Here is a 14,026-nt window from a genome sequence, read left to right as displayed (position 1 = left end):
ACTTCATCTCTTTCTTTTCCCTTCAGCATGGAATAAACCTTAACCTGTTCCAGTGCTGTCATGTGGTCAACTCAAGGGACCTATCACTGAAACGGTCACAGCCTGCCCCAGAAGTACCTCTTGCTGTCCATCACCCTGGCATTAAGTATAGGTCTGCAGGCAGCAGGCTGCAGTGGATTTCAGCAGGTCGGAATATGTGGAACTTTTCAGACCACAGATAAATAATTATTCAAATACCGATTCTCAGTTTGACAGATTATTTTGTACTAAACTGTGGCCTTGTCTTTGTCTTTAGTCTTTCTCCTTGGACATCGATTCACCTATTTCACTAACATCTATGTTAACATACATTGCAACATTTTATTAATTTTACACATTTCTTAATTTCTCAGCTCGATAAGCTATTCCTTAAAATATGTGCAAAATAGTGTCTTGTGTTTTCTATCTTAATGTCATGGAATAACACTTAAAATGGGTTCATGGTTATAATAGCTCCCGCAAATGTAGTGCAGCATTTTTCATTTTTTCTGATCTAACAAAAGAGGCAGATCTTAGTGACCGAGACCGATGGGAAAAATACTCCCAGGTCGCTGAAAGATGTTTCTGCAAAATTTCTTTGAAATCCTAAAAAATGCTTTTTTACCCACCATGTCCTTGCCAAGTGTTGTTTTCTTGTGTTTAATTTTTTGTTTTGTTTCTGAGGTTCACAAGAACCCTACTTTCCAAATTGTGTATTCTGTTTTCAGATATTTTCTTTTTTCTGTTTTTGGATTCCTTTAGATTTCTTTCTTTCCTTATTACAATGGGTTTAGGATTATGCTAATTTTGTGTGATACCAGTAAAATAGTCATTTTAAAGTCAGTAAGATTAATAATGGAGTCTCTGACCTGCTGCATTAAAAAAAATAATGGTTTGTTAAACATTCAAACGTTCAAGCATGGAGTTATTTCTTCTCTAGGACGGTGCTCTCTAGAATAGTCTGGGAAGTCTTATTTCTGTTCTTTGAATGAAAAACAGTTGCTACATATAACCAAGTACTAAATTCTTTCTTTGTCTTCTGTTTGTAGTGCAGGCTTTGTTTTTAAAACTGAGGTTTAATAATTGCAGACAGAAGAAGTACAATAATGAAAGGCTCCGAACTCTTTAGAAATGATGTTGGACTGCTTTTTTTTTGGATCACGAAGCAGCATTAGGAGAGATTAAAGATCATCATAGCTTCCTGCCAAAGCTGTCTCGGAAAAGAGGAAGTGCATATAGCAGAACAAAGGCGCGCTGTCTCATTTCTTACTGGACAGCACTGTAAATGCTAACATTAAATTGTTGTTGCAGTGTCATGTTGAGTAGGTCCCCTGATAGTGTTCTAGCAAGGAACAATACCAAACAATGTAAATCATGAAAGACTGTTCAGACTGTTGTTTGTGTCCTGGTGTTATTAGCTACAGTATATTCCCTTTTGGAGAGCACTGAAATGTTTATTTTACCGAGCCTATCTCAACAGTGGGATCATCCGGGCAGCTGGTTTGGACACTGTTTATTCTACAGCCCCTGGGATCATTTTTCTGTAGTTGTTTTTTTGTGTGCTTTGAGTTTAATTTGGTCTTGAAAGACCTTGTTTTCTTAAGCAATGTTTGATGAGTATACTCAGGCTGCACAGACTGCTTTAAACCCCTCTTCAGTTGTTGTTAAACGTAGCAGTACATACGGCTTTCTAAATGGCTCCCTGAGTTTGCAGTGGACAGAGAAAATGAAAATGCTTTTGAAGCAGTACCTTGTTGAGCTACTAGACTAGTTGTGTTTGCACCACACACCAGGAAGTGAAATCTGCAGTTGAAAAGAACAGTGATTGTTACTCCATGTGATGGGTAACAGACATATAAGGAGATGCTGTTTCTAAGCAGACCAAGGGCCATGTACAGGCATGTCCCACATAAAGTTAATGTAAAAAACCTGAAGGGATTTAAATTTATACCAACATGGACACCTTGCAGTTTTATGTACTTGTGGAGCCTCTTTTCAACTTCATAACTTAGAAATATTTCCGATCTAATAAGTTACATTATCCACTCTTTACGCCTTTTGTTTATTTTATCAATGATTTTCATTCATTTGTTTTTCTTTATTTGTAAAAATGTATAATGCTTTACAAAGGTCATTTGGTCATATGGTAGAGAGATTAGTTAGGGTTTGAAAGGAAATTAATTTCAATTTATAATGTCTCCTAATTCCTTAAGTTATCAAAAGTGAAAACTATAGTTCTTGATAATGACACTTTGGGCGCAGTTGAAACATCTCGGGGTAGGCTTGTTGCAGGTTACATTCAGGAACAAGTGGGCCGGTTCCATTTCCTGTGGGGAAATCATTCTGTGAGATCCCAAGGAAGTGCTGTTCATAATTATAATCTTGTGGCTTTTGTAACTATGTTTGTATTTAATCATAATTAAGATCCAAAAGAGGCTAAATACGTGTAGTAGTCAGCCTTAATTTGCTCCATTAACTCAGTTATGAACACTTATTAAAAGCCTTCTGGAAATCCAAATATGCCACATCACAGCTCTGAGCTGTGAGCTGTATCCCTCACTACTGTACATTCCCCAGACCTACCTTTCTAAGCCAGTGTCGATATCCCTGTCTGATATCCTAAGTCTTAATTGTTTCTGATTTATCCCTGCACATTTATAATTTAAGGGCTTAGAAAGCCTTTATCTAGAACAGAGAAATTGTCGGGTCCAACTGATGTTTTCCAACAGTCTCGACTTCACTGGAACTGGATTTCACGTGGGGGCTCATCTCCCCCAGAATCTGGATTTCAGATCTCGTGCCAAGGTTTTTTTGCTGTATAAAAGTTTCGGAGGAAACCAGACATTATAATGTAGACATCAGCTTGCTATAAAAACAGGCCGGTTTTGTTAATTTTAACCTAAGTAGCATTTGTTTAATCAGGGACTTGAGTAATGGGGTTTCTCCTCCAAGTTTATTTTTCAGCTGAAAGATGTGTACTGCCAGCACGTGATTGTCTGCTCTGGCCCACTTTTGTGCTGTGCTCCAGCTGCGTCTTCCGCACTTGTGACTTGCGAAGGCTGGGATACCCGGTGGGTGTTGTCACTACAAGTGGCAGTGGAGGAGGGGGTTGGGCGCTCCGAAAATCACTTTGAGGAAGAGAACCGTCCTGGGTAACTGAGGGGTCACTTGTGGGAAAGCAACTGCTAAGGAGTGGAGTGCCGGAAGATTGAGGGGGTATTTTTTCGGTTTTGAGGATTGTCTCCTGCGACATGCAGGAGGGGTGCCATGCCTTTTCTGCACGTTGCCCGCGGCCTGCAAGCAGAGTGCCTTTCCCCCCTGTCGGCTCACATCAGCGAAGAGGGGGATGATGTGACCACTGAGGGCACTGTCAAATGACATTTTTGCTCTCCGGCGGGCAGCGATATCTGCAGTTTTCACTCCAGTAAGAATCGAAATGACAGCTGATATTTTCTGCTGCAGTAAAGTAGGAGCTACAGCGTGCTTGTATGGCCTCTGTGCGTCTAAACTGTGCTCGTCCAACTCCTGCATGTCAGGAGTTTTCTTCTTTTAATCTTAGACAACCAGTTTTACAACCCGTCACAGTGGATTAAAGATGTACCTACATAGTGACAAGAGTGTGACGGTCAATTTCACCAAGGCAAGCCCTTTTATTTAGAACGGTTTTTTAACAGCAAAATGTTAAAAGTTGTAGAATGAAAGGATTATGCAATGTTTAAGAACCTATTAGACATTTGCAAGGAAAGCCTTTATTAAAGTTTCTGATTTGTTGAAAGTAGTGATTTGGTAAGTAGTGTAGGCCGTCGTGCTCCATTAACATGAATATTATTACATGGGATGGTTATTAAAAAAAAAGTCAGTCTTATGGTTGTATGTCTTGGAATAAATTTGTATCAGCTGTTGTATCATAACTAATATTCTGCACTGTGTTTTCACCACTAAAATGAGTTTTTTTCATTGATGCATTCTGCTTAACTCATGATAGTCAATAGTAAGTAATAAACATTCCATTTATATACAGATACTTATCTGTATACTTTATATTTGATATGCTTTATAAAAGCTTACATTGTGCTTCCCAGAAAACTGTTGGAATCTATGGTCATTGAATAAGAGAATCACATGATGTACATAATTTAATTTTATTCGTGCAGAAAGGGGGGGAGAGACCTTTTCTCCTGGCAGATTATAGATACCAGAATTTTACAGCATTATCAAAAAACTTCATAACTTAGCCTATATTGTTGTTTGCAAAATATAAAGCTAAGCTATAATTGAACTGTGGAAAAGTAGATACAGTACATAGGTCACAGTTTGATTTTTCTCTAAAATTCTTATAGAGCTCGAGCACGTGATTTGTAGAAAGTGCGATTTCCTTTTTTGTTAATTATAGAATTTGTCCCATATTTTCTGTTTGGACCTGTTCATAAGGCGCACAAAGTAATTGGAGGAAAAAGGAAGCAAAATGAACATTAACAATTAATCCTGCTTGTCTCCTGCAATAACCTCATTTGTCATTTACTTTGTCACCTATTACATAGGTTAATTTACAGAATTAACAGAATGTGAATGAGGGAACATCCTGTAGCTAAGTTACGTAAAAGGAATAAAAATGGGGAAAAAAGGCTGATTTATTGAACGACTTGTGTGTCATTGGGAGACTACTTCAGCCTCGTTCTGCCGAAGATCTGCTTGATCAAACTACGGACATTTAGAAATGTCGACCTGTTTTGATGAAAACTCCTTCCAGGCAATTCTGTTTACTTCATTGTGGCCAGCGGCCCTGCCAGATGAGTCTTGTTTTTCAGAGCCTTGCCTGCAGGTCAAGCACCGAATGTACAGCGCTGACCAGGCAGCTGTTTATTGCCTGCACACTGTAATTCTCGAAACACAGTTGTACTGGCACATTTCAGAAGTCTGTGTAAAGGGAGCTTGGTGAGTGTCATTAGGAAAGTGCTTGTTTCTTTTGATTTAAGTGTCCACAATTTGTTATTTGGATTCTTAAACAGAAACCTTGCAAACTGGATTGATTTCCCACCCTTCCTTATTGAGACAAAAGTTGCATTAACTTTATATAAACCATAGGGATGGGAGAGCGCTGTGGGGTTGGAGTAAATATTTCCCTTCCCAGGGGTTTACTGTCGGAATTTAGGTAAGGTGGTGTAATTTGGAAAGCTTTTGGAAACAGGAGATTAAAAAATGCCTTATTAGTTCCAAGCATTGAAAGGGAGTTCAATATTCACACAGAGCTCTTTGTTAATAGGTTATTTGGTATAGTAGATTATCATTCCTTCTCAATGTCAAAGTGCTAGGAAAAATGAAAGTCAGGACATGCCCAGGTCTCCAGCGGTCCATTACTGCAACGCTTCATTATCTCCTGTGTGGGCTGTGCGTTATGATAGTGTGAGTGGGAGGAATTTCGCTGCATTCCGGCCACATTCCTGAGCAAGGCACTGGGCTGGAAACTCAGTGAAAGGCAAAGTCTTTTGGAAAAAGCCACGTGCTGCTTGGAACTGTGTGACCTTCAGTGTAGCAACAGGTTGTTTGTGTTGGTAATTGTGTGTGCTTGCTTAGTGTTGGCGTGATTAGAAAACCGCTGAGAGGCATTTGGCTAGTTAAGAGTGAAATTATATATTTGCATAAGGATTTGTCAGTTTTGGCCAGTTGGATGATAAAAAATTGTTTTTTTTTTCTTGCACTTGAATGTCTGGCTAAAAGACGACAGAACAAGGTTGAAATCTGTACCTTTCAAATGTTTAATTAAATTGAACAAGCGTGGTGGATGTGGTTGAGCCTTCACTGATTACACTTGGTATAATCCCACACTTCCTGGAAAGTTAATTTAGAGTTATGTGAATAAGAGCACCATAACTGAACACATCATTTTGGGCAGAGAAAACAGTGCTTTTAGCTGCAGAGTGAGTACATCTGGTTTTGACCACAGTTTAATATGAAAATGATTATTGTAGCCACTAAAAGTCTTCCCAGCTCATTTTGAAGTACCTGGGGTCTAATCTAAGAAGATTTGAAGTATCCTGTCTGCTTTCCTCTTCATTATAGTGTTAATATATGTATATATGTATTTTGGGATAATTGTACATCTGTGCATTTGCTTAAAAGTACATATGCATGATTTGTTTGTATAATTGAAATATATATTTAATTAAAAGAGCCAAAATGTTCAAAGCCATGAATGAATAAATATTAATATATTTGTTGGAAACATAGAAATATGGGAGTTGGTATAGATTATACTGTTTCCTGAACATCGTGCTTTAATAATGATTTGACAAGACATTGAAAATTGAAAGAGAAAGGATTAGGCTTTACTCGTACAAGATAAGCCCACAATGTAGGGCACTGAGTTTTAGCCAATACTAAAATAAGAAGTTATTAGTAGTAACACTAGTTTCTAATTACACTGGTCAATCCCAAAATAAGGATACTGTATGTTGACCTTTAATATGACAGAGAAATAAGTGAGTCAAATTCCTGTGTGTCAGTATTGACCAGTTCACTTGGGGGATTGCAAACCCAACAGAAACCACAAAACATTCCTGACAACTTCAACAAGTTTGAAGTTAGTATTTCAGGGCAAATAATAATATAGAGACTGTACTTGGAGGGTTTATAATTCCTTCCAGGTTTTCTATTAGAATTAACTATACAATGGAACTCTTGCATGCTCCAGAATGCAGTTTCAAAGTCGTGTATTGAAGTCTCTTCTTGCTGTTAAGTGTTCTCATTACTCATTGTTTATGTATAATATGTGAATGTATGTAGAATACAAAAGGGCTGAACTATAGGCTATAGGAAAGCATTTGGACAATCCTCCATTTTTACTAAGAGTATCAGTGATATCATTTAATAAATGAAGACCTGAAGTAATATTCAATATTTTGCAGTTGTATGCTCCTGCTAGTCAGTAAAGGTAACATTCATTTGAAATGATCATTTTAAATGTAAAAAATAGAGCAGCATTAGTTTAAACATTTGTAGCCTTTTATGTCTGTAGGGTTACTGTGTATTGAGATAGTCTTCTGTTCTTCAGTAGAAAGGACTGTTAGATTTTTTCATTTGGATAAAGATTTAGTTTTTTTCAGTTAGTTATAATTTATTGTAGTACAGAGAAATGGATGTCATACTGCATCTCGTTAAATACTGGTTACAGGGTACCCAGCATAGAGAAAATACTATAGTTTGCACTCTTAACAAATCAAGCAATTTCAGTTCTTGTGTGCAGTTCTCTTTGCAGTAGTTGTATACCTCCACTATTACATTGAGGTAGTGTATTTATTCTTAGTGTTCTTATGTAAGTTACAGTTTAATGTAACCTGTTGTCTGCTTCCAGTTTTTTTGTAATATGGGATGCTACATAACAGAGTGTAGAGATAAAATGGTGAATGCTAAAATTGGAGTGAAATAATTAGTGGAGTACGACAGCTATTTGTATTTGGACCATGGCTCTTCCCAGATTATATCAGAGGTCTAGGTGCTGAACTAGTAAATCACTGATTACTGATATAAGCTAAAGTAGGAGGATTAGCAAACTGCACTGAAAATTGTAGAAAACATAAAGGATAATACAAATCAAACACTTGCCAGGTGACATTGTGATTTCAGGCAAGTGTAGGTATTAAAAAGTGTTAGGATTCATAGAATCAATTGATTTAAATTCTGTTTTCAACTGTTGAAATTGCACAATGGACTGGTAAGATCTCATTAAGTAAATTGTACCCTTGAACAGAGGACAGTATGAGGGGATCTGATTCACGTAGTGAAATTTTACCTTGTGAACTTCTTCAGATTGAACAGTGAACCGTGAACCAGAGGAAGTGAAAATGATGCAACAGTGCTATTAAACATGAAATCGGGAGGCAGTATTGTGGTTATTGTGAAAAACACAGGTCAGCCATGTTGCTGAAGTCAATACCATCACTTCTTTCAGGAAGTTGCTGGATGAGGTCCCTGCATCACTTAACTACAAAGCAATGAAACAAGTTAGTAAGGGCTGAGTTTGTTGGGCTTCTCATTTATAACCGCTCTTTATGGCCTTTTTCTTATTACTGGAAAAGATAAGCTGTTTTTTGTGTATGCAGTCGGAGATGTGAAACAGTTCTTTCAGTGGTTAATTTGACTCTATTCACAGAACACAAATGTGCTATAGAGTTACTATTAGCATTTTAAAGACAATATCCATCAATATGATTGTTGATGTAAGCTGAGTAGTACATAAAACATGAAACAAGTAATCGATTCTCAAATTAAGTACAAAGTCATGTAATTTTCTCCATGTCACTGACTGAAACCTCATGTTGTCAAAATCTTTTTCTATCCCTAATAAAGTGTAGTAACCTCCTTAAAAAGGCTTGAATGCTCATGCAGTTCTCTGACCATTCACTGCTTTCAAAGGCATCACATAAGATCCGCATGATTCAAGTAGGCATTAAAGTGTTATTTTGAAATAGTTTTATTTTTCTCAGTGTTATTTAGTAACTTGACGCACTTCAGTGAAATTCATTCGTTCTGAGACTGAGCCCATATCCTCACGGGTTGAACACTATGAAACTGGAGTCTCACGACAGTGCCTGCTGTCGATTTGTTCACAGAGGTGCGATGCAATCTCCCCATAAAGCCTGGTTTTCATCGGGTCATGAATGCTGAAGTGAGAACTGAAGCCCATTGTGGAAGCAGTTGAGCTTGAAAACACCTCTAAGTTCATCATGTGTTGCATCTAGATTGCTAGGAGATACTGCTATGTGGCTTCACATTAAACGTTTTGAGCCATTATTGCATCGTAAGGTTGCCTTTCCTCGGTGACGGTTTTCAAGCAACCCCTTCAAAAAAACTATGGAAATCCAATAAATGACTCATGTTTGAGAAATAGCTTGAGGGTCTGGAGGATCTAAATACAAAAACCTTGATCTAAAACATGGGAATACTCCATTATTCCAAATGTCTCCAGTTTTATTGTGAAATTCAAAACCATGCATTAATTGTAGTTCCAAGTGAATCGCAGTTTAATACACTAACTGCAGATCACAGGACGCTTCAGGCTCACTACAGGCCTTATGAAGGGCATGCAAAAGTAACTCAGAAATGCACTGCACAGCCTTAGGGAGCGCGATGTGTGTATGGTGTCAACAGTAGTAGTAGTAACTACTGCTGTTAATACTTTAACTCCTTTTAAGTTAGGTTTTTGTTCCTGTAGTCCTCTGTACCTTAACAAAGTGAAAACCAAAATATGTGCGACCATCATTAACTGCCAGACTTCCTGTGATCTTGTTGCAAGCAGCTATAAACTTGAAATTCTTTCTTTGCAGGGTTTTGCTTGAAGAAGCACAATAGCTTCTTTGAATAGCTAAAGTTGCTTTGAGCTTGGTGTTAAAACACCAAGGTCATGAAGCATTTGAAGTCCTGCATTGTAAGTCAGCGTACAATCCATGGTCGGCCAGTGAGCGTTTCATTATTTTAGTATCCATTCCTGCAGGGATTGATTCATACCATAGTATTCGTCTAGGTTACTATGTACATTTATACACAGTACACCAGTACTTTTTTAGAAAGTCTTGATATTGCAAAAAATGTTTTTCCAGGCTTTTTTAAATATTAAGATGGGAAGGAATTAATGCATAATGTGAATCTGTATTTCAGACTAATAGCTTTGTTTCAATTTCTCCACAAACCATATATTTTGAACAGGCAGTTGATGTGATCCAAACTTCCACTTTACACAGAGAGCATATCTTGAGGTACAGCCAACTACTTAATTTACTTTATATCTGAAGAGTGGGGTGTATTGACATACATTACTTTGTGATGGGCTGTGGTATCTCAAGCACCATTTACAGATTACTTTTGTGAAGATTTCTTTTTCTTAGAACTTTCTTTGCAACAACAAGACTTGCTGCAGATATACAGGCTCTGTTGAATAAACAGGAAGGCTGCAATTGCATCTTCATTTCCTGTCAAAACTGAGGTTTTAATTTTAGATTCACAGATGTTTAAGCACATTAAAAAAGGAAGCTACCGATGGCTCAATTCAGTCGTGTTTCACAGCATGTAGATATGAATTGTAAGTAGTTTATTAGGGAAGTACTGTACAGTCTCGAAGAATTAGGTTTAGTGTTTGGAAGTCTTCATGTTCTTTCTTATCATTTGGATTTAGTGCTGCTCCGTGTTGTCGGTTCTTGTATTTCCACTGAGAAATTGCTTGCCAGTGAAAGCAAATTCCTTCAAGTATCTAGTTTCACTTGACAAACACATGGAAAAGTAAAATTTCTCCAGTTACCTGATGCGGAAGATAACATTCACAACCTCTTCCTTCACAATTCAGACTGCATTCCACCTTTTCAGTCTGGTGATATGACAGCACACACGATCTCCCTCCTTTGACAGACAACACTATGATATTAATGACAAAACTGAAAATGTTCAGCTTTACCTCATAAAATAAAGGCATTTTGCAGTAAAGTAGTAATATGTTGATGTTAAGTAACTTCATGAAGATCAGAATGTTGGTTTAGGCCTGTGAGAACTGCAGTGCAGCTGGGTGAAGAAAATGGCACTCATGTTGTTTTTTTTGCTTGGGCCTATATTTCTGTATTGGGAATAATAATTTAGCACACTAATGGCTTGCTGTCTCATTGCTCTGGTAATGTGCTTTCAGTGTTTATGATGCACTCTAGCAGGCTCATAAACCTGTAGGTCCATAGGCTCTTACAGAAATGCCAACAGGGCAAGCTTTTTAATGCACTTTATCACTGCTGTTCAGCAAGGTTATGGTGCGTGAATGATGGTATGGAAATTCTTAAGCAGCTAGCCCAGACTTTCAAAATCTGGTCATTTTTGTTTGTCCACTCCAACATTGTGAACTTTGAAGCAAATTAAACAATAGTTTTTCTGCTTTTCCATTTTCCATCACATCTAAATGTTTAACATAAATCCCGTTCACTAATAATTGCAGCTGCATTTTCTTCTCATTAGTCATCCCTTCTTAACTGCATTGCAGTTTCTCGTTGTTTAGCTTGATTTCTTTTCCCGTTTGGAAGTATGAAGAATACAATTGAAAGCGTACAGTCCTTTTTACACGTGTCACCCATTTCCCTGTTTCGTGGAAGTTGGAGACAGATTTTTACTTTAGCAACTAATCGGTCTGGCCGATTCTGAATAGGTGACCCGTTGTTTATGGGGGCTGGACCATTCCATGAGATGGGGTACATGATGGTTATTGTACAGTAGGTCTTGGTCTTTTAAGAACATGGCAGGCTGGTGTAGCTTGCAGTTTTCTGATGCAATACGGCTGTAATCACTTTGTACAGTCTAAACTGAAGCCAAGCAGTCACGGCTGTAACTAGACTCCTCGACTGGTCATCAGATGCTTTGCATAAGGGTAGATTTTAGACCTGTCAGGGCAGATGTTCTCAACCTCACGTCTTGTAATTTGTTCTACTTGTTTTTGTTTGAAAGCAAAACAGGGAAAATTGGTCCTTTGCTGTATCCCTCTCTCTTTTTCTTTCACTCTTCCAACAGCCAAAGCTGCCGCACGTCGAGGCAGAAAAAGTATTTTTATTCCCCTTGTAGTGTTGCCCTTTTTTTCTCCACTGACAGTCATTAAACTGTGTTTTAAGTGGCATCATTGTTTCCTTTTCCATCCTGACATGACGGTTGTATCTTTACTGCCTGCGTGTGTTAGTTTGACGCTGTGTGTCCCCCACATGTAGAGACACTGTCCGCTCAATCCCACCAGGATTTGGAGAAGGGGCATCTTTTTTTAGGGGACCTGCGGTCCATGAGAGAGGATGTGAGAAGAGAGACCTGGAAGTTTGAGTTTCGGTTTACGTGGCCGAATTGTATTCTTAGCCAGCAGGGGCTTCTGTGTCCCACCTGCACGAGCTGCACAAAGAGCCTTTGTTGTGGGATTGCAGGGAACTGGGGTGGCTGTCATGTGAGAGGCAAGGGCCCAGCCTCTGCTGCCTTTTATTCGGAGTCAGTCAAGACTGCGAGCTTTAGTTTATTGTTCCCGGGTCCAAGTCCAGGAAGATTTGCGTCTTTATCGTTTCATACACTCATGAAGGGTGAATGAAGGATTAAGGGGTTTTGCTTTAGGGGGAACTGAAAGCAGTGCTCATTGATGGTACGCGACAAACACAGTCTTATTAATTTTAGTTTGAAGTGGAAGTCTTCGGCTGTCCTGTCTTGCTTGGTTTTTGTGGAGTTCTGTTACGGCTTACTGCCAAGTGAAAAACCAGTGTGTACGTGCTTAGTGATAAGATACCTTTTTTACTGATACCTATCCTTCCTTTTTTTTTGCTTTTTTGTGTGTATCTGATGTTTAATTGTCCACTTGTCATAATCCAGTAGTATCTGAATCACACACCATGCTTTTTGTCAAGCTTCTTGAAATAATTAGGTTGTGGACTATATCAAAATAGTCAGTTTTTAAACAGGATTTGTTGCATTAAAGTAAAAACACTGTGCATTGCAGGCACCCATCTTACAGTGTGCTGGTAGTTTCTTGAACTTTTCATATTTCCTGGTTAAAAAGCCCTGGACACCTGCTCAATATTATTCTGCATTTAACAGGAAGCCACCATTTCCTTTTCTATATGGTGTTTCCTTTGACAGTATTTCAAAAAAGAAGAAGTGTTTTGGCTGTGCTGTAAATTAAAAAGAACTTAAGCAGAGGCTATTCTAACACTGCCCTAAAATGTCTCTTTTACCAATGACTCTCTGTTATTGCTCGCGTTGTTCTTTACATAATGTTGATTCCACCTCCGTTTACAGTGGTATGGACTTTATTTGGTGAGTTCTTATTTTCTTTTCAACTTCGATGGGATCAGTCTCCTAGAGTTTTAGCCTCCCTCTGTTTTTAAATTATCTAAGAGGACCATGACAAGGACAGTGTTTTTATTACCGTACTCTAGAAAGAATTTTCCTGGGTGAGATCTCAGTGTGTGTTAAGTAAACTGTGTATTTCCTAAGGTATATATTTGTTAGGCCATTGTAAAGGTTTTATGAAGTTTAGTCCAAACAGCTGCTTTGGAATGAGGTAGTGATTAACAAGAGGATATTTTTTACACAAATAAATATCGTAATATTCTTTCATAATAAAGTGCACAATGAGGATAACTTCACATGGAAGTAAAGCAAGTATTTCATAATATTAAAATAAACTTGATATTATCATGTTTTTGCCATAACAGGAAAAGTCAAATAAAAGATAATTAGCACACTTAGCTGCCACTCATAGTTACGAATCAGTTATCAAATGATGTTCAGAAACTGCTTGAATATTAAAGTCAGCAGTATTAAACAGTCTGCACCCATTCATGGTTGAGGCACCTGGCAAATTCCATACACTTCTAAAGAAAATACCAGCAGCAAAACAGTTTGTATTCACTATTCTCCCAAAGTAATACAATCTGTCATGAAACGAGCTCACTTAATGCCTGTCAGCCACACTTCGGCTCGTGACTTGTCTCTGCAACCTCTCAAGTGGTAAATAAAACAAAATGTTAAATGACCATTGAGACGCTGATTGACTACAACTCCCGTTAGACAACGATCTTAAAAATAATGGTACTTTTTTGCAGAAAAGCTAAGGCGATCTGTTTTTTTTTTTTCTGTGAACTTTGTGCAAAATGGCACATTTTCTTAATCTCCTGTCTGCTGCACTGGGTGATCGAGACATCTTCTCCATGGGATGCCAAGGTATCGAAAGGGGAAACCTGGCAGTTTACCTAATGAATGCCAAAAGCTGGAGGCACAGTGTACCAGGGATATGCTGTTTGCAGGATTAAAAAAAAAGGGCCAGAATGCTGAGTAATTATGCTTTGTTGAATTTAATTTGTAACTAGAGGAGTTGCGAATTAATTAAGTTTTAGGTTCTCAGCTGCTATTTCTAAATGTTTTGGCTTTCTTAGGATCCCGATGCGGAACCTTGGTTTTGCTCAATACAGATCTGTAGGAATGAATCACGATGTTCCGAGTGTTCAAGGGCTATCTT

At 38.1% G+C, this 14,026-nt stretch overlaps 1 protein-coding gene across 5 annotated transcripts in view; it reads left to right on the top strand.

Moving 5' to 3' along the window:
- map3k1 (mitogen-activated protein kinase kinase kinase 1, E3 ubiquitin protein ligase) overlaps positions 1 to 14,026 on the top strand; it is a 58,378-nt gene that overhangs the window by 19,318 nt on the left and 25,034 nt on the right. Inside the window, exon 1 of one of the 5 annotated variants that reach the window (XM_088629193.1) lies at positions 3,204 to 3,442. The exons of 2 other annotated variants lie outside the window; for them this stretch is intronic. In XM_088629193.1, the coding sequence (XP_088485319.1) occupies positions 3,393 to 3,442 (50 nt within the window). In that variant the 5' untranslated portion in view covers positions 3,204 to 3,392. Of the gene's footprint in view, positions 1 to 3,203; positions 3,443 to 12,638; positions 12,823 to 13,708; positions 13,732 to 14,026 lie in introns of those variants that run through there. 2 more of the 5 variants (XM_088629192.1, XM_088629194.1) reach the window with 2 other exon arrangements.

This window comes from Lepisosteus platostomus, chromosome 4 (assembly GCF_059453375.1).
Source record: "Lepisosteus platostomus isolate fLepPlt1 chromosome 4, fLepPlt1.hap1, whole genome shotgun sequence".
NCBI classification, from domain to species: Eukaryota; Metazoa; Chordata; class Actinopteri; order Semionotiformes; family Lepisosteidae; genus Lepisosteus; species Lepisosteus platostomus.
Note: the sequence above shows the minus strand (reverse complement) of the source record. Positions and strands in the feature narration are given on the sequence as shown.